The sequence below is a fragment of the Sinohyriopsis cumingii genome, chromosome 15 (genome assembly GCF_028554795.1).
Source record: "Sinohyriopsis cumingii isolate HCF-2022 chromosome 15, ASM2855479v2, whole genome shotgun sequence".
Lineage (NCBI taxonomy): Eukaryota > Metazoa > Mollusca > Bivalvia > Unionida > Unionidae > Sinohyriopsis > Sinohyriopsis cumingii.
The window spans coordinates 54,513,697-54,539,051 of NC_142975.1; the positions used below are offsets into that span (position 1 = coordinate 54,513,697).

At 35.6% G+C, this 25,355-nt stretch overlaps 1 protein-coding gene across 1 annotated transcript; it reads left to right on the forward strand.

Annotated features, from left to right (window-relative positions):
• The first annotated feature begins 2,616 nt into the window (after positions 1 to 2,616).
• Positions 2,617 to 23,167, forward strand: LOC149781822 (cytochrome P450 4F12-like). The gene is made up of 12 exons (XM_089935014.1): positions 2,617 to 2,904; positions 4,077 to 4,230; positions 8,917 to 9,098; positions 10,742 to 10,765; positions 13,275 to 13,399; positions 14,269 to 14,331; positions 15,453 to 15,576; positions 16,617 to 16,746; positions 20,208 to 20,337; positions 20,720 to 20,998; positions 22,363 to 22,428; positions 22,662 to 23,167. The coding sequence occupies exons 1-12, from the start codon at positions 2,704 to 2,706 to the stop codon at positions 22,759 to 22,761; spliced, it is 1,578 nt and encodes a 525-aa protein (XP_089791140.1). The 5' UTR covers positions 2,617 to 2,703; the 3' UTR covers positions 22,762 to 23,167.
• The last annotated feature ends 2,188 nt before the right edge of the window (positions 23,168 to 25,355 follow it).

A 25,355-nucleotide genomic window follows, 5' to 3' on the forward strand; every position in this document is an offset into this window, starting at 1 on the left:
AACAAATGTAAAGAATATATAGTAAAATTAATTGTGTTCTATGTCCATATGTCTGAGTGTTGCTTTAGTATCCCATGGGAGGCAACCCTGTCCTATATGAACAGGAAAAGATGGTATTTGGATGGACTACATGTTTTCGTCTTATTGGAAGCTTACCAGAGCGTATTTAAGAGAGTTTTTGACTATGTGGAAAATTTAAATGGAGTTACACTTATTTACTTCTCTCGATTGTACTTATGACTTACTACAAATTTTTTTAATTTGATAAATGGAATCGACATTTATCTATAAAATCTGAGCGACAACATTTTAGCCCCAACTTGTCTATCTCAGCTGTAAGAGATAAGAACATTTTGAATTCATTGCGACTTCTGGACATTTTTGTCTTCATTATTTACATACAGTGAACGTTTGTCTTTTTATATTAGAGATCAAAGTTTAAAATACTGTTTATATATTGACGAGAGTATTCACTCGGTATCAAATAATGTTACTCTATAATACATTCGTCGATATTAGGGAAAATATGACTAATATTTCCGCGGCCCTCTGGGCATTAGACATGTGTATTTTATATACACGGAAATCGGTAATAAAATCTCACCCACACTATTGAAATCTCTACATCTTAAATAGTTTTCATTCAGTTATAGACAAATGTGAAAATGCCGTTACCTACCCTGTCTGCTAGAGCGCGCCGCTGCATACTTAGAACTTCCGGTAAGTACATAGAACGAGCAATTCACTAAACCTATAATTGCTTGTGATGGTACATATATATAAGTGGATGTGTTCACATGCGTGTGTGTTGGAATAATGTTATTAGTTATCTTAGATGCACACGTTTTACACATACTTTTATTTTCATTATTGGATTGCTGGTGTTTTTTGTATAAAATGTGTACCAATGGATCTGTAGCCCTCTAATCTGTCACTAATCGTACTAATGCTAAGGTGAATTAGTTATACATGTATAGATGAGAACATTTAGTTCAATTAAAGAAGCGAGAAAATTCAACATCTCGATCACTGATATCATCACATATGAGATAAGCGTAGGTAACCTTACGTTTATCACCCAGTTTAATTTCTTTCATTTATTATGTCATTCATTCAAGGATATTAAACGCTTATTATGACCTTGATAAACATAAATGTATGCAGGAACAGTTACGTCAGTATTTGTTATGTATTCATATGGTAATTGGGTAATGCTTTTTAACTTTATTAGTGCAGTAATACATTTTGTGTATATAAAAAGTTAAACAATGTGATTTAAATATCTACAAAATCATGTAATGCTAAACATAATTTAACTGTCATATTCTCAGCAAATATATGAATAAAAATATACATTATGCAGATTGTGTGTAAGACATCTGTGTAAAATGAGTGTGGTGTTGACCGCTGAGTATCAGTGAATCTACTGTTCAAGTAGAAGGCACCCATAGTAATAGTTTAGTGTACATGCAATATGCATTACCTAGGATAATATAATCATTCCGATTAAGAAAGTCACGGAACTACTTGTGTTACCTAACGGTTACTAGCTCTATAATATGTGAATGTACACAATATAGTTCTAACCTCGACACATTTCTGTGGCAGACAGAAAATATTGACAATATATTTTAATGATCATAATAAAGACACAACTGAATATATATATATATATATATATATATATATATATATATATATATATATATATATATATATATATATATATATATCTTAAAACATTTGACTATTATTTAACCACTAATGATATATGTAAGTCTTGCACAAATTTTCCATAGTTTTATGACTGACTGGCCCATGATATTCGCTTCACAACCTGCATCGGTCTGAAATTTTGTATCTTCTCGAGCTTTTTCAAAGTGTATCCGTAGATTATCAATGTTTTTAGTCTGTTGCACTTCGCGCTTGGATACCTTCTTATTAATTTTTAAAGGGTGGAATGAAGAGATCAATACCTTTTGGGGTGGTTAGGTCTGATATTTAAAAAAGTCCCTTACCTTACGGCATCAACTTCCTCTCATATGTACAAAATGCTATACAAGGTAGTAATTTGCTTATCTCACTATTATGCTCCGCTTCTATCAAATTTAACGTATTTCCGGGACCGATATGAACCTGTGCAAGGATACCTTTTAATTAGCTTTACCTTTCTCAACCCTCATGTTCGAATTCTTCATCAAATATATTTTTCAGCTCTAAATATATGCTTTACAAAAATTCTTAAATATCAGAGAGAGAGAGAGAGAGAGAGATTGAACTGAAAATGTATGGCAATTAACAAGAGTTCTGAATTACTAAAGTTCCCATAAAGGAAACGTTAATAGATCTTTCTTATTATCAATGTAATATAATTATATATATATATATATATATATATATATATATATATATATATATATATATATATATATATATATATATATATATATATATGCTTCTGAATAATATGTAGTTTTAGCATTATCTTGAGTAAAACAAACACCAGTGTCAGGAATAAATAGCATATTTAAACTAACAACAAATGCCACTTCCACGGTGGAAAAAAATTCGAAGTTAATGACAACTGATGCTATTATTATCTTCTAAATCTCCAATATCACGTACTTATTCGTGTACAGTGCGTCTTCACGCTTTCGATAGGCAGGCCCATAAGTCTGGTCATTGCTAATTCATTTTTGCAATATGTCTGAAGCAAACGACTTTCTTCCTGTTAATTGGTTGAGGTCTAGTTCTACAATCTTAAATGTAACTTTTGCTGCTTTCGGTGGGTATTTTATTTACAGAATTATCATTTTCATCGTCTGGTTCCATAATCATTGGTCAGTGTTCAAGAACGTACAGGGGCCCAAGGACTATCACTGCCTTTATGGGAATTTGCACGTGGTATGTCTGCCTGTTCCTTTTTCTCTCTTTCCATCTGTTATATATATATATATATATATATATATATATATATATATATATATATATATATATATATATATATATATATATATATATATATATATATATATATATATGTGTGTGTGTGTGTGTGTGTGTGTGTGTGTGTGTGTGTCTTTCTTTCTCTTAAAATCACAAACTCAGCTATACGAAAAATTCTTCAAGTGAATATTGGAATATCGCCTCCGTGAGAATTTTGCATTTATAAGGTAATAGAAGGCTTTATACCAGTATATGTATATCTGCCTTGCGCACATTTATAGCTACATTGCATTATCTGGTAGTTTTCCTTTGTGTGTCTTAATTTGTTTTTCCATGGTTGTCACTTCGTATACCATTCTATCTCTTGAAGAAAACGCCGACCATAATCATACAGTTCTTTCTCCATGAGACGAGGTTTCATGGAGTGAATTGTCTAACTCAGAACTTCTGTTCAGAGGAATCAGTCCGCAGATGAATAAAATCCATTCAAACCTTGCTAAAACAAAACTGCAATTATCAGTTACCTGCGTTATGAAAACGTGTAGAATATCAGACTGATGCATGGCTTTAGATGTGTTATGAAAACGGGAGGAATATCAGATAGATGTGTTATAAAAACGTGAGGAATATCCGACTGATGTGTGGCATTAGATGTGTCATGAAACGTGAAGAATATCCGATTGAAGTGTGGCATTAAATACTAAGAAAGATTCTCTTTTACGAAACAGCTCAGTAATTTTGGCTTCCTTGCTCAAAATTCGGATGTCAGGGAATACATCATTTTTGTCTCGTCCGGTTATCGGTCTGTCCATAGTTATTATTACAACCACTGAATATAATTTCGTACCCTTTGAAATATAAACATAAGCAGTACATGTAAATGCAAATTCTCAGATTTGTATGTTTCTGGGTATATATTTGATATATTTATGGACTGCTTCTCTCACTGGTTAATGATATGATTGTGTTTGTTCCTTTATTCGACATAACTGATGGTTTGTCAAACTGTCCACTTCCTCCTAAGGACTGAACGTTGCTGAACAGATGCTTTCTCTCGAAGCATTTCCTTAATGCTAGACCTTTATTAACTGTTATACTTTTTAGTCGTGATTACATTTTGTATGTTACAGTTTCCCAAAGACTGTGGAGAGGATGTTAAAATCGGCTTTATCCGGAATCTTGGCAAGAAGTACCCAAAATATTTTCGGTTGTGGAGAGGTCCATTCATTCCAACTATTATTGTCCATCATCCCGACACCGTGAGAAAAATTCTTAAAACATCAGGTAATTTATTTTTGAGAGAGACTCTCCTGTTTGAGAAAAACGCTGCTAATTTGGATTGAGCGTGTTGTTTCCATCTACCTCTCCCAAACTAATGACCTTTATTTTTTGTTGTTGAGGGGGGTGATTTTTGTTTTTGTTGTTTTGTTGTTTTCTGTTTCTTTTTTGTTGCTGCTGTTTTTATGGCAGCTGCGAAAGTACGCTACAGTTTGTGTCGGCTCATAACTAACTTATAAAAAATGCATACAGTCTTATGCTAAACCACATACATTGCTGGTCCTGTTTTCAGTCACAATTTTACTATACAGCAGAACTTATTCATACAGATAGTAGAAGTCAAGCAGGAGCGATTATTCTCACATCCAGACTTTTCAGAAGTTTTTTAACATAGGTACTGTTCATTGATTCTAAATGGTCATCAGCCATCGGCTTTTGACATTTCTTTATGTCTATACTTACGATGTGAGCTGCGACATAGTTGCAAATTGTACATTTTTTATTCGTTGTTATTGTTGTTATTGTTGTTGTTGTAGGGTTTAACGCTATTTTTCAGCACGATAGGCTATGCATGGCGGCCAGTATTAATGGTGGAGGAAGAACCAGGGAAAACCCCGGGAAGAACCACCGACCCACGAGAAGCTACTGGCAAGCTTTCTCACATACTCACATTGGCTGAATCCTAGACTCGAACCCATGCAGACAGAGGTGAGATGGCAGTGATCCGTAACGGAAAGCGCTTTAGACCACTTGCCCCCTCGGGGCCCCTTTTTCATTCGTCAAGCGCAGTGGACGCTACACTCATTCCGAATCGATAGTGTAACACTTAATATCAGTTGCGAAAAATGTCATATGTAATAGTGTCTCGACCTGGGAACCTTTGTTTGATTTATTCGTGTCCGCTTTTAAATGAATGTCGTAGATTTCGCTGATTGCTGTTTGATTGTAGAACTCAATATTGACTTTTTCCTTCAAATTGATAATTGAAACAAAATCTGAGTTTTAGTCGCAATATAATTGTTGTCCACAATCGGACGAATCTATGCCTTTTCTGTCTAACCAAAAACAACCTCAACTGTTCCAAAAGCGGATTGATTTATCCATTTGTGGAAAAATAAATATCAAAACAGCACACACTTCTTGCGCAACAAAGTAGTGCGCTGCCTGTGACTTATTACTTGACCGTATATGGACTATCTAACAGCTCAATTAAACATGCTTTGAACAAACGTTTCATTGAAAGTAGCTTTTCAATCGTTTTAAGTGAATGTATAATTGAGTTCTTATATGCAGAGTGGCGTATTGTTTCGTCATACGATCCGGTCGCGTGATAGGTTCTTTTCATGAAATGTAATTCAAAATGGCTGCTTTATTGATGCCTCATAGTATTTTTTATTTTAAAAAGGCTGATGATACTGTGGTTAGCTTGTTCTTAAACCAGGTGAAAATAATTATCAGTAATGAAACTCCAGATTTTAATGTTGTCCATATACAGTGAATGCTCGTAATAAATTATTTATAGCAATGCCAAAGGAGTCCATGTCAAATATACTTTGAATAAAGTAATTATTGTCCAGTGAAGTGGTTCTCGTAGGTCATTTTGATCTAAGTTTATACGACAAACTTTGATTTGTTGTAACAGTTTATTGAAATAATCAAAGATATCTGTATGTTAAAGATTAAAAATGTGTATGTTAGGAAACATGTAGATCTATTGAAGAAAAAAATATTGACTGCTTATTCTGTATTCGTAATTTTGGTCAAGAATATATTTAGATTATTGATGTGTCATGAAATAATTGAATTATTCTTGTGCCAGCATAAGTATATAAAACTTTTTAAAATCAAGGTCAGATGACTATCTTTTAAGTTGTCTGCAGGCTTTTTATGTTGGGTGACTGATAAAGGATTCGTGACAGCAGTATTCAATTTCGTGAATGAAATCAAAATTTAGTGCACAAACTACGTTCGAAGAACGATTTCCATCAAGCGTATTTATGAAGCAAGGGTAAAAATACTTGCTATGTTGACTGGCTTCCCGGTTGGGCGGAGCGTTTGTCAATAAACTATAATGTAACAAACATCCCAAGAAAGCTGTCCAGTCTGAATATCCAGCCAGGTGTAAATGTTTACCGTATTGCATTTTTGTCAGGTATAGTTTGGTTGTCAGAATATACCCCCAATGGATTGGGTCACCAGGTCTGTTATGTCTATATTACATGTGGAAATACAAGTCTTTATAACTCCTATCCAATTAATAAAAACGTCTTCGCAACGTATTTAATTGTTTTCTTTCAATCATCATTATTTAGTTTTAAAAACGACAATGCTAATTCATGGAAGTGTCTTACTCATATAGTCTTAGGTGCCAATGGATATTTGATATTATACATATCGTGAATATGAATGATAATATAACCATTCTATATTAAAACTAATGGGAGTAGTTTTATCGCCATGGTAAAATATTCGGGAGTGGTGTGTAATGCGCAACGACAGAGAATCATACGTTCGTAATCTTACAACGGAAGTATAACATTACAAGGATGAAATTACAGTAAAAGTAGCGTTTGAAATTAGTCTCATATCAAATGCACCAACATTTATCATTAGTCACACCTCCTTGAGATAATTTTGAATATACACGTATAGATAACATTATGCTATGTGTTAGGAGTACCATCCTTCCTTTCCTACTTAAAGTCATTCTTCTCACTCCTTTTCACTGTAATGGGGAGAAGTCATGAAACTTTGAGACTTTATTCAACTCAAGTCTCCATGCTGTAGTATGTGTCAAAATATCCTTCATGAATATTGATGGAATAATTCTGCACAAAGGCAAGAATCTACATGGCATGGGAAGGCACTCTTAATAAGACATTATTTATTATTTGAATATTCCGTGGAAAATTCGCGTATTTTTCAGTTTTAAATAATTGGCGGAATTTTGCACGATTTCATCTTGCTGTGTTGTATTTTGGTTTGTCTAAGTAGATCATATTTAAAGATACAGATTTTTAAGATATCCATCGCGTATTTGGTTTACATCACATTAATAGCAGATTGCGTCATCTCGGGTAAACTTAACAAACTACATGTTCGATGGGAAGTTTAAAGTTAAGTTACCTACAAAGAGTAACAGATGTCCACAGGTGAGTACCGTAGGAGAATTCATCAATATTTATCAAAGTTCGTACAGTTCTAAATTGTATATTTAAGACTTTTCGGGAATGAATATGAAGATTCATGCCGTACTTGTTCAAACTGACTAACAAGTCGTTTTAATCAATATTTTTAGTTGTTGATAATTATCTGGTACGTTTATGACTATAAATCAGAAAACACAATAGTTATTTTATTTCCAACAGAAATCCATTGCCCTCTGCACTAAATAATCTACCTGTGATGTTGTGTCGTAAAGCACCAGACCACACCAACAGAAATGAACATATAAGAATCGGGAAAATATACATTTTATTGGACTGAATTAAAACAAAATATACAGAATCAGTGGCATACTAAGGGTAAATGGCCACCTGGGCGACGATGATGGTTCGAAGAGCCAAAATACAGAATACGAGTCCTGAAAATTTTTATCAGCTGTTTTTGGCGACCCATGACCTCTGGCGCCCAAGACAACCGCCCCCCCCCCCCCCCCCAACCTCCGTCCACCGTTAGTACGCTACTGTACAGAATTTGCAGAGATTTTATACCGTTTGCCAAACAATTAGTCTTTTCGAGAATTCAACTATCCCAACCTCTTCCGGGTGGAGGCCTTATTCATCAAAGGCATTACAAATCTGGCTACATTAAAAACGTATTAGTTTAAAAAATAAGAGAAAAGGCAATTTCAATGTATCATTATTTTTACCCCATATTTCAGAACCGTTAAACACAACGGGAGCAATACCAATTTTAAAAGGTTGCAATACGATCGTCACATTTTCATTTTATTAGTATTTAAAACATTTACTGTTCAACAAATTTGGTTTGGCTTTTTTTCTTCAAAATACTCCTTTGTAGATACGTAAAACCTCATCAACAACATTTAGTTGTTGTTCATTGCTAGCAAATGTTAGCTTAATATTAAACTTGTTCTCACCGAAAACACGTGACTCGGTCTTTGATGCATTAGACTCAACTTTCCAGTTTTTAAAATAACAACCCATTGCATTTAAATCAGTCTGCAGCTGGTACTGTTTACTCTGCTAGGACATCATGGCCACCAGCGTACAGGTGGTAAACAGGACACATGTGACATCAGCGTACAGGTGGTAAACATGACACATGTGACATCAGCGTACAGGTGGTAAATAAGACACCTGTGACATCTGCGTATTGGGTGTAAATTGTACAACAGTGACATCAGAGTGGTGGTAAATTAAGTTTGTGTTGAATTTTAGTATCATCATTATAAAATCAAGTCCATCATAGTCTTTAGATTTGATGGAGTGTACAAAAATAACGAAAACCGGGGCTTGTGACAGGGTTGTCAATTGTCTAACTCCAAAGTTCCCTTAAGCAAAATCTAAACGTTCCCAGTCTGACAGAAGACTAGACTTGGCATTCAAATATAAATTGTTATTAATATTAAATATATCTTCCATTATGTTAAGACGTAGCAGACCGGAACCCCGACTTTAGTTTGCCTTACCTTCCATAACTAATTATAACATATTATTAATATTTCAGAGGCAAAACCCACGGGTTTTAATGGCAACTACAGGTTCCTATTGCCTTGGTTAGGACCGGGTTTGTTGACAGCCAATGGAAGCCATTGGGCAAGATCAAGACGTCTTCTAACACCTGCATTCCATTTCGACATCCTCAAGTCATACATCGCCATATATAATGATGCAGCTAATATACTGACCGCAAGTATCATTGCTTGATCAAACAATATAACGTCCATAAACTTACCGGAGCATGCTGTTATCGTGTCAAGCAAACTTTAAATTGTGTCATCTCTATAGCTAATATCAAATTAGACAATTCTTTCCAGGAAATAGAAAGTTATTTCTTGTACAGTGACTGACTGGATGGAACATTAAACAAAGCATTAACTTGTACAGTGACTGGATGGAACATTAAACAAAGCATTAACTTGTACAGTGACTGACTGGATGGAACATTAAACAAAGCATAACTTGTACAGTGACTGACTGGTAGGAACATTAAACAAAGCGTTAACTTGTACAGTGACTGACTGGATGGAACATTAAACAAAGCATTAACTTGTACAGTGACTGGATGGAACATTAAACAAAGCATTAACTTTTACAGTGGCTGACTGGATGGAACATTAAACAAAGCATTGACTTGTACAGTGGCTGACTGGATGGAACAAGAATCAAAGCATTAACTTGTACAGTGACTGACTGGATGGAACATTAAACAAAGCATTAACTTGTACAGTGACTGACTGGATGGAACATTAAACAAAGCATTAACTTGTATAGTGGCTGACTGGATGGAACATTAAACAAAGCATTAACTTGTACAGTGAGTGACTTCATGGACCGTTAAAGAAAGCAATAACTAGTACAGAAAGGTTTATGTTCTTGATTGATAAAATAATGTATTGAAGTTCAAGTCGTTTCGGCGCAGACCCTTCTGATTCACTTACGAGGTGGATTGATCGAGGCACGTTTATATAAATTACTGTGGCGTCCATGACGAGGCTTGCCAAAAATATAGTCATAGTGCTGATAGATCTACTAACTTTGATCGATAGGCTCTTTTTAAGGGTTTAGTTCGCTTTAGAAACACGAAAGATTGTGTGCATCCACATGCAAGTTTGATATGAGCAAGATGGCTATGTCTGTATGACGCATTCGTAACGATACATACTATTCAAGTGAACGAAGATCTAATGAATATTCAAATAAATGGTCATACGGACATATCACTTTCGTCTAGAATTAACAAAGGGCTTCAAAGCAGACTCGTGTTTTTGATTCGGTACTGAAAACGTAAACATAGAACTAGTGTTCGCAAATGGTCAAACCGTTGTCCGTTACGTTGATGAATACTACTTGGGCTGGGAACACCATCTGCTGTCACCTAAATATCTAAGATACAATTTACGCCGAACAATGTTTCTGATCTCAAGCGATGAAAAAATAATCAAGACCTTGACTATACTCTAATTTCATTTAATCAGATTCTCGCTTGGTTAGTGGAGATCTACGCTGAACGAGAGCACGGTAAAGGTTATGAATTAATTATTACTGACATGTGGTGGTCATTTCTTAGTTCTTTCTGTTTTTCCTTTGACTGAAAAATATGCTTAAGCGAAACAAATTTATGATGTACTTTGGAGGCCGTATAAGGTATTACTACCAGTGCGAGGTCAACATTTGCATATTCATTGAATTAGTGTTACAATCAGTTTGCACAATCTCTCTCTCTCTCTCTCTCTCTCTCTCTCTCTCTCTCTGTAGTTCTCGTAAAGTCTCTCAAGAATAACGAGTTAGACCAAAAGGCAAAGAAACGTGTGTTGCAACAGGGACTCTAGCTGAGGTTCAGGAAAGAAAACTCGGTTTGTAATCATAAACTTTCTGTTAGTTTTAATAGTGATGTCAAAGTTATATAAATATATTTTTGTACATTCGAAGTATTACTAAGCAAGAAAGTTAAATCAAAGGAAACGCTTGCAAACATTTATTGTTATCATTGCATAACTACTGTTACTACTACTAATGATACTACTACTACTACTACTACTACTACTACTAATAATAATAATAATAATAATAATAATAAATAGTAATAATAATAGCTGCACTATAATATAGAAAGGGAGGAATATCCGATTGATGTTTGATATTAAATGCTAAGAAAGATTTTCTTGTACTAAACAGCTCAGTAATTTTGACTTCCTTCGTCGAAATTCGGATGTCATGTAATACATCATTTTTGCCTCGTCCGGTTATCGGTATGTCCATATTTATTATTAAAACCATTGAATACAATTTCGTACCCTTTGAAATATTAACACAAGCAGTACATGTAAATGCAAATTCTCGGATTTGTATGTTTCTGCGTATATATTTGATATATTTAGGACACTGCTACTCTTACTGGTTAATGATATGTTTGTGTTTGTTCCTTTATACGATATAGTTGATGGTTTTTCAAAATGTCCACTTCTTCCTGAGAACTGGACGTTGCTGTACAGAGGCTTTCTCTTGAAGCAATTCCTTACTGCTAAACCTTTAGTAACTGTCATACGTTTTAGTTTGGTCAATATCTGTGATGATAAAACAGTGCTATCATTTTTATTCACTGTCACACTGACTATTGGCCTTATCATCCCGAAATAGATAGGATTCTGTTTTACTTCACATGCAAGTAGTCCATAATGTTTAGCCTAGGTATGTGATCATAAATAAAGTCATTGTGTGGAATCCTTTTTCCACCTTTAGTCAAAAGGGTCTTGACCTCTGACCTAACATTCGACAGGATTTTTCCTTGCCCCACGTGCAAGGCAACCGCAAAGTTTCTGGTACTTGTAGCAGGTGGAAACAAAATTGCTGACAGATAGATAAGTTCACAGATACGATCATAAGATAATGCGAATACCGTATGGTAGGCTTATAAAAAGCACCCGAGAACATTGAAGGAAAAATTCCCTGGGATTTCAGCATCTAGGAAAGGAGGACGGACTAAATACTCATAGATAAGGAGATGAACCTGACCTACATCATTGAAATTTCAGTACCTGGTGAGACCCAGAAACAATTGGCCCATAATTGTTCGCTTGCTTGAAATCACAAGGGTGCGGAAAACGTAGAAATAGATTATACCAATTCTGCTAGGAACGAAAGAGTTATACCACACAAACTGGGAGACAGTCTACGGCAGCTCGGAATGTCACCAAGGCCATACTTAAAACAGAAAGCGGTCACCCTCGTAATGCAAGGGTACGAAGGAAGTCCCTGAGATCTAAAGACAACGGGAAGTACCCCGAATTAAGGTGACGACAAACACCAGGAACAATACCATCAACAGGCTGTGGACAAGAGCAATAGTAGTAGTAGTGGTGGTGGTGGTGGTCGTAATAACATAATAATAATAGCAACAAAAGCAGCAGTAGTATAAAAATATGTATGTTAGATATTACTTGCTGGTTTTTAATCCACTAATATTCTGCCAATAAACTAGATGGTTCATCATAAAAAAAGGATTCTTACAATCCAGTGCTATTGTCAATGAGTTTCGTAATTTGTTGGTATGACTGCATGCTAATTGGTGCTTGTAAACAAATGCGAAAATTAAATAATTACATTTAAGATAGTCGGTGAATTAGTGGATTTTCCAATGAGAAACTTTTTGATAATTCACTGGTCGATAATCTTCAGGTTTTTTCTTTCATTCAAGAACTTTGTTTTCAACGGTCATTGACAAGGTTATGAACTCCGTTATGTTGTCAATAGCTTGGCGCAGTTACAGCACGTTGACCTGTCAACCAAGATAAACACACATGAATCCCGCTGTGAATATAATACATTTTCATTTGATCTGCGGGGCCCCGAGTGGCCAAGTGGCCTAAGCGCTCACCGTTACGGGTCACGGCCATCTCACCTCTGTCTGCATGGGTTCGAGTCTCGGGTTCGGCCAATGTGGGTATGTGAGAAAGCTTTCCGGTAGCTTCTGGTGGGTCGGTTTTTCTTTCCGGGGTTTTCCCGGGTTCTTCCTCCACCATTAATACTGGCCGCCATGTATAGCCTATCTTGTGCTGAAAATGGAGTTAAACCATACAACAACAACTACTACTACTACTACTCGTATCATGTATGTGAATGTGTATACAACACATAGAACTTAAACGGTAAACATCAGGCGTTACAGTAAAAACATATCCTTTTCAATCTAGTATACACTTCAGCTAGTCGACATGTTAAAACATAAAATACAAAGAAATCGTATCTAGACGATTATGTAAATACTACTACTAATTATTCTTATTCTTCTTCATTCTTCTTATTATTATTATTATTATTAGTATCCTCAGTAGTAGTAGTAGTAGTAATATCTGTATTATGTAGGAGAAGCTGGCTGCAGTAGTTGATACAGGGAAGCCGTTTGAGGTGTTCCAGGCCATTAGTTTGTGTACTTTAGATGTCATCATGCGATGTGCCTTCTCATATCATACCGATTGCCAGAGACAGAAGTAAGTATCTTCCCAAAATGTAGCTGTAAAATAAAAACTCTTTACTAGATACCGTATCATTCTCAAAGAACCTCTGCTAAAGCAAGGGGATGTGAATAAAGCCAGATTCCTCGAAGTAGCTATGTTAAAGCAAGAGGATTGGGATAAAGCCAGATTCCTCGAAGTAACTGTGTTAAAGCAAGAGGATTGGGATAACGCCAGATTCCTCGAAGTAGCTATATTAAAGTAAGGGGATTGGGATAACGCCAGATTCTTCGAAGTAGCTTTGCTAAAGCAAGGGATTGGGATAACGCCAGATCATGAAGATCATCTGCAATTAGGATATTACGTTGCTAGTTAGAATTATAATGACGACAGATACCCAAGATTTGGGGTTTATACTTTGCATAAATACCAATAATTCCATGCAAGAAGTGATCACGGGAGTACACAGTTCGGTGGAAAAGTAGACCTATTTTGGACTCCTGAACCAATGCTATTTTTAATAGGTCTTGAGAAATTATCCCCTATTTCCCCGAACCCCCACCACCTCCGGCACAATATCAACTTTGGAGTCGTTTGAGCTCATCAGACAATTTGGTAAATATAACAGTAAAATCTCATATACAGTGTGATATTGTTAGTAAAAGACAAACGTTCATTTTTGACATAACGTGCAAGTATGCAGAATAAACAAAACGCTATATCTTGTAGTTAAAAGATAATGTAATGTTTTCTATCATACTCTCTTGCCAACCTGTCATTTTCATGACAGGGGACTGTATACGCTATTGATACAGTGATGCTTTTCTGCCATCGTGAAAGTTTCAAAACAGAGAGAGAGAGAGAGAGAGAGAACAGATAATTCATCAGGTCTGTTTTTGTTGCAGAGAAACACATCCCTACGTACAGGCCGTGCATGCCTTAGCGGACACGGTGGAATATAGAGGCAGGTATGCTAACAGAGATGACTACAAATAGAGGTTACTACATGACAATTTAATATCAACTCTGAGTAAGAATTTTGGATTATACTTTCGTGAGAACTGATGCTATTTTTAAGCGTCATTAATTAGGATCAAGCTCAAAGAAATCAACAGACCTCCACAGTAATCATTCTTTTGTCCGTCAGTCCATCAGATTGACAGACCGCCACAGTAATCATTAGTTTTGTCCGTCAGTCCGTCAGATTGACGGACCAACCGAGTAATTATTCTATTGTCCGTCAGTCCGTCAGACTGACAGACCTCCACAGTCGGTCAGCACTTTGTTTGTGCAAGATAACTTTATTGGGAGTTGTTGGATTTTAACCAATTTTAGCATGCAGCTTTACAATGATGAGACATTGAAATTTCAGAGCAGATGTAAAGTTATTTGCAAAAACGTAGGAAGATTTGGAAAATGTCCATATACCTGCGCCATGTATCTTTAACTACTCATCCAGTTAGAATTAGCCACAGCGTGCCCACCACTGAGGTATTACAGTCTCAGTTCGTTATGATAGCCCGGAGATTCAACTAAATGAAATATGTGGGTTTGAGTTTTACTAAAGTTTAAAAATTGTGCCCCCAAATTACTGATTGGCGAATTTCTTTTTTTCACTGAATATTCAACAGGTGTAAGAAATTAAAACAGTGATACAGTCTTTAAATATCTTTTAAGAAGTCATGTCTTATATCTAAGAAAATCATAAAGATTTCCTCAAATTTAAACAATCCTTAACACTGTTTTTTTAAAGAATAAAACCGTTCCATGTACTAAATTTTCTAAATTATTTTTGCATGTTTTCCACTATCTCTGCCTATGACAAAATGTTGATTGAGAGGTGTGTTTATGTTTTCCTATAGGCTGACATTTAAACCACGCTTGTTATTGGTTGGGGCGGGGATGGTAATAACAGGTTTGGGCCTCCCAGCTATCATCTCTCCATTGATCGATGCTCTTAATTTCATTCGTAACACGTCACGGTGGGTTAACCTAGCCATATTCCGACTGGCATTACCGCGCAAGTGTGGAATTAATGATGTGACCTCAAGGATCGACAAATATTGAAAATATTTATTTTCTGTTCCAGAAGTCCTATCCTGTATCCAGATTTCATATTCTTCCTGACAAAAACCGGACGGGAATTCTTCAAATATTGCAAGTTTGTTCACAGTGTAGCAGAGCGTGTTATAAAAAGGCGCAGGAAAACTTTGGTATGATGAAGGTCTTGATAAAATTGTTTTGCCTATTCACTCACGTAATATTTTTTGTCCTAATCTATGCCGTGTATTCTTCTCGTAATCAAGGAAATTCTCCTGTTTACATATTTGATAGGGGCCCCGAGTGGTCGAGTGGTCTAAAGCGCTCTCCGTTACGGATCACTGCCATCTCACCTCTGCCTGCGTGAGTTCGAGTCTCGGATTCAGCCAATGTGGATATGTGAGAAAGCCTGCCAGTAGCTTCTGGTGGGTCGGTGGTTATTTCCGGGGTTTTACCGGGTTCTTCCTCTACCATTAATACTGGCCGCCATGTATAGCCTATCGTGTGCTGAAAAATATCGTTAAACCCTACAACAACAACAACATATTTGATAACGACGTCCCAATCGCTACTAGACAACACACACAACAGAGCACACATATAAAGACAATTACAGTCAGTGATAATGAAGAATAGGATGTCTGTAAATAAACAGTGAGACAGTCATATACTTTTGAATATATGAATGAATACGCCATAAGAACAGTGTGGGTCCGTTCACATTGTGGAACCTTGTGAATTCTGTCAAAATGCACCTTGATTACTTTTAGGCGATAGTTGTTTTATTTGTAATATTACAGAAAAAATATTACTGACGAAGTTTGTTCATGACCAATGCCGCTCGATTCCCCATCTTGACTGAATGCAACCTTACGTTACTGAGCATATTATTAGTTTGCATATATTTACATTTTCGTAGAAAAGCCAGTAAAAATGTCGAATACCAAAGTAATTTTGAATAAATTAATATTGACTGTCCCTAATATTCGCCTTGACCTGTCTGCATCATTATACTGAGTATTCTGCACCAATTTCGAAATTTAGGAACTCTTATGTTTTAATTTGCTTTTTTAGCGTATTAAAACCTTTTGCTCTGCTACAAACAACTCAACTGATTTCTCTTTCGTACAAGTTCCGAAATTTTAATTCATAATTTTGGAAAAAAATACTATTTGACTAAATAAATGAATAAATAAATGCTTATTTAATACAGGAGAAGGAGTGTGTCTCGAGTAGGAAATCCTTGGATTTGGTAGACATACTGTTAACAGCTCAGGATGAAACTGGAAACGGCTTGACTCCACTGGAAATCAGGAATGAGGCAGACACGTTCATGTTTGGAGGTAAACATTGTATAATAAGCAGGTGTTTCGCAGTCGATCAAATACATGTTTCGTTCTTAACTAACCTTTCCATAGTTAATACACAAAATTAGTAAAGCTTCTGATGGTAGACAGTGGCAATTAGGCTGTATTTTTGTATTCCTCAGGTGTGCAGAACGAGCAACAATTTTCCAAAATTACATGACATGGTAACTGACCTCTCATAATAAAGGGGAAAACATCGTCAATTAATTATTTCTTTAAAACTGTCGAATTCCGCCATGAAACAAAAAATGCAACAAATAATGGCGATTAACCGAAAAAAAATCGGTAAGTACTGAAAAATTAATCATACAAAGTCTGTTGAAAGCAATAAAGTGTTGAAATTGCTTAAAGGTATATTATATAGTGTAAAGTTATAAAAGCATTTAGGTTACCAACTGGGCTGCTCTCAGACTGTTTTGTCGAACCCATATAAGTTGAGTGCAGGTGAGATATCGTAAAGATTTACGCCTAGCAGGGTGATTCAAATGTTATATAGTTCATTGCCAGCCGCCGTAGCTGTTCGGCCTAGATGTCCATAGACCCATGTCCCCATGATACCACATAGGTCAACAAATGCTAAATACTTAATGGATCAAATGTGGATTCCTTCACCTCGGCAAGTGAGTAATGCATGACATAGGCACATTTTCGTGACTAAAGGTTAAACTGAAGTGCTTAAAGTATGATTGTCTTTTGAATAATGTTAAGTTTGTGTCTGCGAAAAATTACAACCTAATTTGTTAACATTCTCTTGCCTGAAAATTAAAACTAAAAAGTTCAAAAAAGACGCTCAGCGACATTTAAAGTTTGTTTGAGCTAATCCCACTTGATGGTGTTTGCCTATTTGCCTTAGTTTGTGTAGGGCAATGACGGTAAAGTGTTTTGAGTAGGTCACAACATGGCAGCTGATTTATCTTGGAATCGAACCCTAAACACCTGTACCCTATACAATTTGAATTTACGGCTGGTATAATATTGATGAATTACAACTTTCTAATGGCGAAATGCACAAGCATTAACTGTGACAACAGTCAGTTTTTGGAGTTTCCGGTGAGATTTTTAATCTGGATAAATATATTTATTATTATGTATATCAAATCGTAATAGTTTCTTGTCTTATTGTACGTTTGAATATTAAAAAAAAAAATTCAACATCCATGAAGACATACATGATACAAGCAGTTGTTGTAAATGGCTATCCCCGACAGCTATCGTTTTTCAATAGTGAAATGTCCTTTGTGAACTAATCCATCTCAAATATTTTCAAACGTGAATTTGTAATGAAGTTCTTGTCGTAGATTATCTAGCGTTTTTTCGAGAGACTGAACTATAACAAAACAAGATGCCAACGGGTCATGGATTTCACTTCTTGGTCAGCATCAATGCCTCATTACTCCTTGTACACGATCGGAACCTCGCTCGGCCATTTCCGTTAGATTGCAAAATCACCTTAGAAGTAGTTGTAGAATACACATCAGTTTGGAAGTTTTGTTGATTCGCTCATGCGGAGTGTACCACATACGCTACAACAGCAAAGGCCGAGGTTGTTACGATTGTGACTTTGTCGGCCAATCTTCACAACATTTGTTGTTGGGAAAATCGGTGATCGGTACTTATATTTAGGTATTATGGGATTGCGCACTAAAAGCAAGACTTACTTACCTCAAAAACTAAAGAGCTTTACAACGTGGAAAACTACGCACCTTCGAAATAAAGAGTTGACAATGGAAATGCACCAATAAGTTTCGCCAAATATACGCTTTTCAGAAACACATATTAACACACCTTTTTAACTATAGAGAATTGTGTTTAGTTTCAAATTGCTCTCAAGAGATGTATAGATTGACTTCATTATGTCATGAAGATTAACGAAGTAATGGGGCCACGTGTTTAGAACTAATTTGTTGTTCTTAACATATAGACATGACCTCAGAGTTGGTCGGCGTGGGAATAATATTCAAAATTGGATAGTAAAGCGTCAGATAGTAGAGTCGCATATTTAGACAATGACGCAGTATTTGACGCCTAACTCCTCCATATCGTTCCATTTGAATAAAAGGATGTTCCGATTGTCACTGTACACTGTCTCCAAAATAAACACAACCACACCATAACCATGATATTTTAAAGAATGATGTCCTTTAAATCAGTACCAAGATGCCCAAACCTATGACAAGGATGAAAAAGAGCTGGAAAATAAATTTTCGACAACATTCATGAGTACAGACCTCGGTTATGAGGTAGGTTTATTTCCGCTTTGCTATGCAAGTTACCTCCCTTAAATGTAAGTGATTGCAACCCCTGTGTCGGTATTTTTTAAAATAACATTTAAATAAAAGTGCACTCTTTTCTCCACAGTTTAAAGTAACTTAAAAGAGATAGTGTTAATCAAATGACATAACGTTGTTATTTATATCAAATAAACAAGCTATAATGTCATAGTATATAAATATTTTTTTCTATATTATTCTTGGAGACAAACAAACTCATAACACCTTATGGGTGGACAGGGATACACAAAGCATAAAGCATCATTAGAAAACCAGGTTGTCACTTCTAAGTCTTAACCAATTAAATGTGTTGGGATGAGACTAAGAGGCGTCAACATATAATGTTATAGTGTATCAACTATTATCAGCCAAACACTAATAAAGATTTCAACTTATCTCACTGGTGGAATTTGCCTATAAAGGGGAGGCAATTCTTTGATAGAAAGGGAAGCATCATTTATATGAAGGCGGAATTGAAAGTGTTTCTGCACAAAGCTGAATTTTAAAAAAAGTCACTAAAATCTTGTCCACCTCAGTAAGTAGAAAGGACTTGTTTTGGGGGATTCTGAAGAAACTTCCGAACTTGATTTAGGCTTTGCCAAATCTGACCAGGTGTTGTATTTAAATGATGCACGTCATTAGCCTCAGGCAAGACACGTTCCAGTTAATTCCCATTAAAAAAAAAAAAACCAGAGCCACTAGGCCATACACTTTTAATCCCACCCAAACCCGAAATGATGTTGTGGGAATCTGATGCACACCGATAATGCCAGTATAAACCATAGTTCTGCACATGGCCGACGTTATACTTGGTGGAAGAAGAACCCAGAAAAGCAGCAGGAATAACCACCGACTCAAGTTTTCTCACATACTCACGTTGGCCGAGCCCCAGACAGGAACCCACGCCGACTAGGTGAGATACCAGTGATCTGTGAAGGCGAGCACTTTAGACCACTCGGTCACCCGAAGCCCACACAAATAATAGTAGTTTACGGGTAAATATTGGATTTCTGGAAGATGTATGGATGTTAATAATTTAGACCGAATTGCAGTATTGCAAAAGGGTCAAGTGAATTCTACAAAATGAAACAGTGGAAAATATAAAAATGGAAAGAAACACGTGAAGCTTTGACGTTACCCTGATCATGCTATGTTTTTTTCCATCAGGTCACGATACAACATCCAGTGCCATTTCATGGATTCTATATTCACTCGCTGAACATGTGGAAGTGCAGAACAAAGTCCGGATTGAAGTGGACAGCGTTCTGGAGGGCAGACAGACGGACGATCTGCGGTGGTATATTGATTGTATAATTGGGACTTAATTTACTCGAAAAGGCAGATTGTCATCTTCTAAACAGAACATTTGTCCATTTATCTGTCTCGTTGTCATGAGAGATTTTCGATCTATGGGTATAAAGATGCAGAGATAAACATATTGTTAGAGAAACTAAATGATAGAAATAAGAGCTAAGACAAATTCACAACATTCATCTAGATGAAGAGTTGCGATGACGCCTTTATAAAAATAAATCCCACACAATAATGTACGTTTCTTGATGCTCTAGTTTTGGAATCTAATTCTATTCTCATTCACACATTCAAGCAATTCTAATTCGAGATATAAAAGAAATAGGAAAGGTATTTTATTTCAATGATTATGGCCAGTTTCATTACAGGGACGACTTGTCACTTCTGGAGTACCTGGGAATGGTCATTAAGGAAGGCATGCGTCAACATTGTCCAGTACCAGTTGTCGTCCGGCAACTAACAAAAGATTTCCAGATAGATGGTCATATAATCCCTGCTGGAACTTCAGTAGCCATCGACATCTATATGCTTCATCACAATGAAGAAGTATGGGAAAGACCGATGGAGTTCATTCCTGAGAGGTTTTCAGAGGAAAATGCATCGAAGATAGGTCCGTTTCAGTTCATTCCTTTCTCCGCTGGCCCCAGGTGTGTAAAGAAAGTGTACTTTAGTGTATGTCAAGTGACTTCTAATACAACATAAACCCATTATAGCCAAATATCCTAATACCAGAAGCTACTGTATTCTTTTTTTACATTCCAGTAAAAGTTTTAGTAACAAACATATTTTTAAAAAGATCTTTTCTCTTCAAAATGACACTTTTAAGGCAAGTTTAATGGAACATGTAAATATTCTTTTTGAGAGATTTTTTGGTCATACACACACACACACAGATATATATATATATATATATATATATATATATATATATATATATATATATATATATATATATATGCACACACACATACACACACACACACAGCTGTCTGGCTTTCCTGCGCATCTAAGGTTTCTGTCGGCAATATTGGCGCACAATAAACATCAAATTTGACCTATTTACGAAAATAAATTACTGCAATGCTCACTGTTTGAAAAGCGGCAGTTGTGACCAGAACATTCTGTTCAAAATAATAAAAATTATGGACACGAGAGATACTACCCCTGTGTTTTCCAAACTCGCGATATGTCGACCTAATCTGCGCATGGCTTTGAAAAGATGAAATGTTAAAGTGGTGTAGGGCTATGGAAATGAAACAGATTCCTTTAGACTCTTTCTGTTAGCATTTCAGCCGAGGAACTGTGTCAAATTTATAGCTGGTTTTACGAAATTCAGCATCATAATACCACTAAATGGGAAAAGGTATTAAGCAAAATAAACCGATCTTGTAAAAAGTTTTTAGTAAAACGTTAACATTATATATATATATATATATATATATATATATATATATATATATATATATATATATATATATATATATATATATATATATATATATATATATATATATGTGTGTGTGTGTGTGTGTGTGTGTGTGTGTGTGTGTGTGTGTGAGTTGACGTGATAATAGAGATGCGACAAATCTACATAGTGAGGTTGTTGTATTCTGCGAACACGTCAGACAGCATATATATATATATATATATATATATATATATATATATATATATATATATATATATATATATATATATATATATATATATATATATATATATATGTGTGTGTGTGTGTGTTGGTCATCACGAATAAATTCAAAGAATTATAAAGATTGTAGAATTTCAAGACGTTTTTATTATGATAATCCTGGATTCTTATGTAGCAGTAAACAGTAAAGATGATCGATCTAGTTGAATCTTGGAACATTTATTAGTGTGTCATGCATTGACAAATCAGTTGAAACGTCATCCGTTTCGCCCTTTGCACTTCGACTTTAATCTTGAATTAGACGAAGTGCAATTTTAAACACGTTTCTAGATAACAAATTATTGCTTTTTTCTCCCACAGGAACTGTATTGGACAGAAGTTTGCAATGAACGAAGTGAAGGTTGTTCTTGCAAAATTAGTGCACAGGTATGTCTCAGAGTTTATGATAATATAAAAGAGAGTTTAAATTAGACGAGTAGTCGTACATAGACTTGATGAGAGTCTTTTCCAGGTCTTTGATTTAGCAATGAAAAGTTCAGCGGAACACACTCTAATAAATGCTATAATTTTAAAGGTAATGCCGCGAGGAAATTTTATACAAATCAGCTCTTAGAAACTGGTGCAGAAAACGAAAATAATGAAAAGTGTATTTTTTTCAGATACAGATTTGAGTTGGAGCCGAATCATATTCCCCGGAAGAAAGCATCACTTGTTATGAGAGCGGCCAATGGAATTCTGTTGAGAGTTTCTTCCAGATAGATTAAAAACCCATGAAGACTTCTTCCAAAATCATCTAAAGAAAAGGACAACCAAGTCGATTTAAAATTACCCACCCACCCCTGGGGGGGGGGTAATTTTAAATTGAGAGTAATTATATCAATACACTCTCGATTCCTTGATCTGTTGCTGTACATCCTACTGTCGCGATGTGGGGATCAATTTGTGAAATTTCTACTTTGTATCTTATTGACCTCAGTTCTTCAGGTACAGTCAGGAACTCTACAGCTGTAAAGGCCTTTGAGATCGAGTTGTCCTGTACTTTCCAGATCTGATCAGTAGATTCGTTGAGGCAGTCATACATAATGAAACTTCGTGCTTTTTCTCAGTTGCTTTATTTGCTTTTTTTGGTACATTGTTCTGCTATAAAGTCTTTTGTTGAAATAAATCGTTTTATTTATGTTTATATTTCTTCCTGAGTACCAACAGAAATAAGTGGTTCGTCAGTTATTTCTGATACTCGACTCTTCTTTTTTCCTCTCTTCTTCTTCTTTTGACTTTTCATTGTGTCGACCATTACATATAAAACCACTGATTAACTAAATCCAAATTCAATATATGAAAAAACGATAGCCTTTTCCTAATTTTACAAGTATTACACCTTCCTCTCTCCACAAGCCCCCCCCCCCCCCCCCCCGAAAAAATATGCGTAATTAAAGTTTCCCATTTGGCAACTGAACGTTTCTCTATTAAAACAACGTCCAGGTACACACCGGAAAAATCAAGTTTTTATACCCTTTGTAGAACAATATGTGTAAATTGAAAAATCCATTGTTCCTATTTTACCGCTAAAATAACGAAAAGTTCGATTGTTCCAAATTACCGACCACATTATTTTTCTTGACGTAGACTCAGTTTGCTGTTATCTATTACGTCTTTCCAGAACGAGTCGATCATTAATTACTTTTGAAGTGAGTTCATTGAAATGTACATTTAGTTTTTATCTTTTTTATTGGTGTGGAGGCATGGGTGGAACTAATTTTAATAATGCAGTTGTTATTATTGCGTTTCTATATATCTTCCTGGCATTAGTCACCCGTCCAAAGAAATTATTTATGTTATGGTGTTGTTGTGGCGGTTATCGATGTATCGAGGATAATCGACCTCAGTACTATCGCCCAGATCGAGTGAATAATAAAAATATTAAATTAACGGATGGACTAAATGGAGATCTGAGCAGAGATATAGAACAGAACAAAACGAACCCCCATATACAGAATACAACAATTTGAAAAATTGTACAGGACACTTGAAGGTTACAATTCTACTAGAAAATAATTATTAAAAGTATATAAATGCAGTTAGCAATTTCGTTTACACGAATATAACAAATTTCATCAATAAATCATGTGAGCGTTTGGAATTAATTGTTCAGCATGCCTGCATAATCTGATGATTGGTTCAACACATGTAGTAGGATGGTTTTCATTTATTCCGTCTGGCTTTCCATGTGTTGCTCTCTCTCTCTCTCTCTCTCTCTCTCTCTCTCATCTAGCCTCTTACGGGTCATTAACTGCTATACGGATCATATCTCCTACGTCCCGCGGAGCTATTGCCTTTTAAAATAAGATGTATGCAACCTAAATGTTATGTTGGGTCCATAACTTCTTGGTGAGAAAACTAGCTTTTCTCTCGATACTTCAGAGTATAGCTATATCGTATTCCAAAGAGGAACTAACTGCTAATATTGCTTCAGGTCAAATCTTGCATACCATACAGTATAAAATCTAGCTTAGTTCTTTCTATATACAAAATAACATAATAAATGAAGATAACGTATTTCCCCAGCATAACTAGTAATCATCAGTAATTGATATTTAGCCCATTGTGTTCTCAACTAATAAAGTTAAGCCCCTGCCGTGTGACCTATTAATCACTAACTTGACTAAGTGTCGGGCATGCACCAAACGACCGAGAATAAAGAGCCACATCGACCGCACTGCTGCTCCAATGCTAAAACAACCGATTCTCGGTTAAAAGATTTCAAATCTCATTTACACAAATAGATCAAGCAAAATTCACATCTCGTCTTAACATTGTTATTTGGTAACTAACAATTCACAAGCATAAATATCTTACAGACCTAATAATAATAAATTATTAGCATACATGATTCATATAACATCAAAGGCAAACAAGTTAAATCAGTTATATATGTCATGTCGAAGACACTTTGCATAAAATTAAGATAAATAAATTCAAACAAATATCTTCATATTCATATCAAAGAAAAATTACATGAAATTATGACACCGTACCATGTGCTTTTGAGATTCACTCGCTTTCCACTTATCAGAGCCGGCTCTTTAGCCTTTTGCTCCGTGTCCTCACAGACTTACGAGAGAATACTTCTAAAATAAAGAAAGAACGTTTCCCCATTTAGATCCCTTAGTCCACTTCCGACAACTAAAACATTGTCCTTCTTTGACTTTGACCGAAACTGAAAGGACATCAGAGCGGATGAGGGGATTTGGCAATAATAACAGGTAAATATTCAAGAAATAAATTGATCACCCTCCCCCATTTTGTTTTAGCAATAATACATTTCCTGCAATTATTTCATTGCTCTAAGGAGG

What these genes read in the sequence shown, in the direction of transcription:
- LOC149781822 (XM_089935014.1), top strand. Translation starts at nt 2,704, where the DNA reads ATGTCTGAAGCAAACGACTTTCTTCCTGTTAATTGGTTGAGGTCTAGT. An exon ending in AAAAATTCTTAAAACATCAG is followed by an intron (nt 4,231 to 8,916) that starts GTAATTTATTTT and finishes TTAATATTTCAG; the next exon opens with AGGCAAAACCCACGGGTTTT. An exon ending in ACCGATTGCCAGAGACAGAA is followed by an intron (nt 13,400 to 14,268) that starts GTAAGTATCTTC and finishes TTTTTGTTGCAG; the next exon opens with AGAAACACATCCCTACGTAC.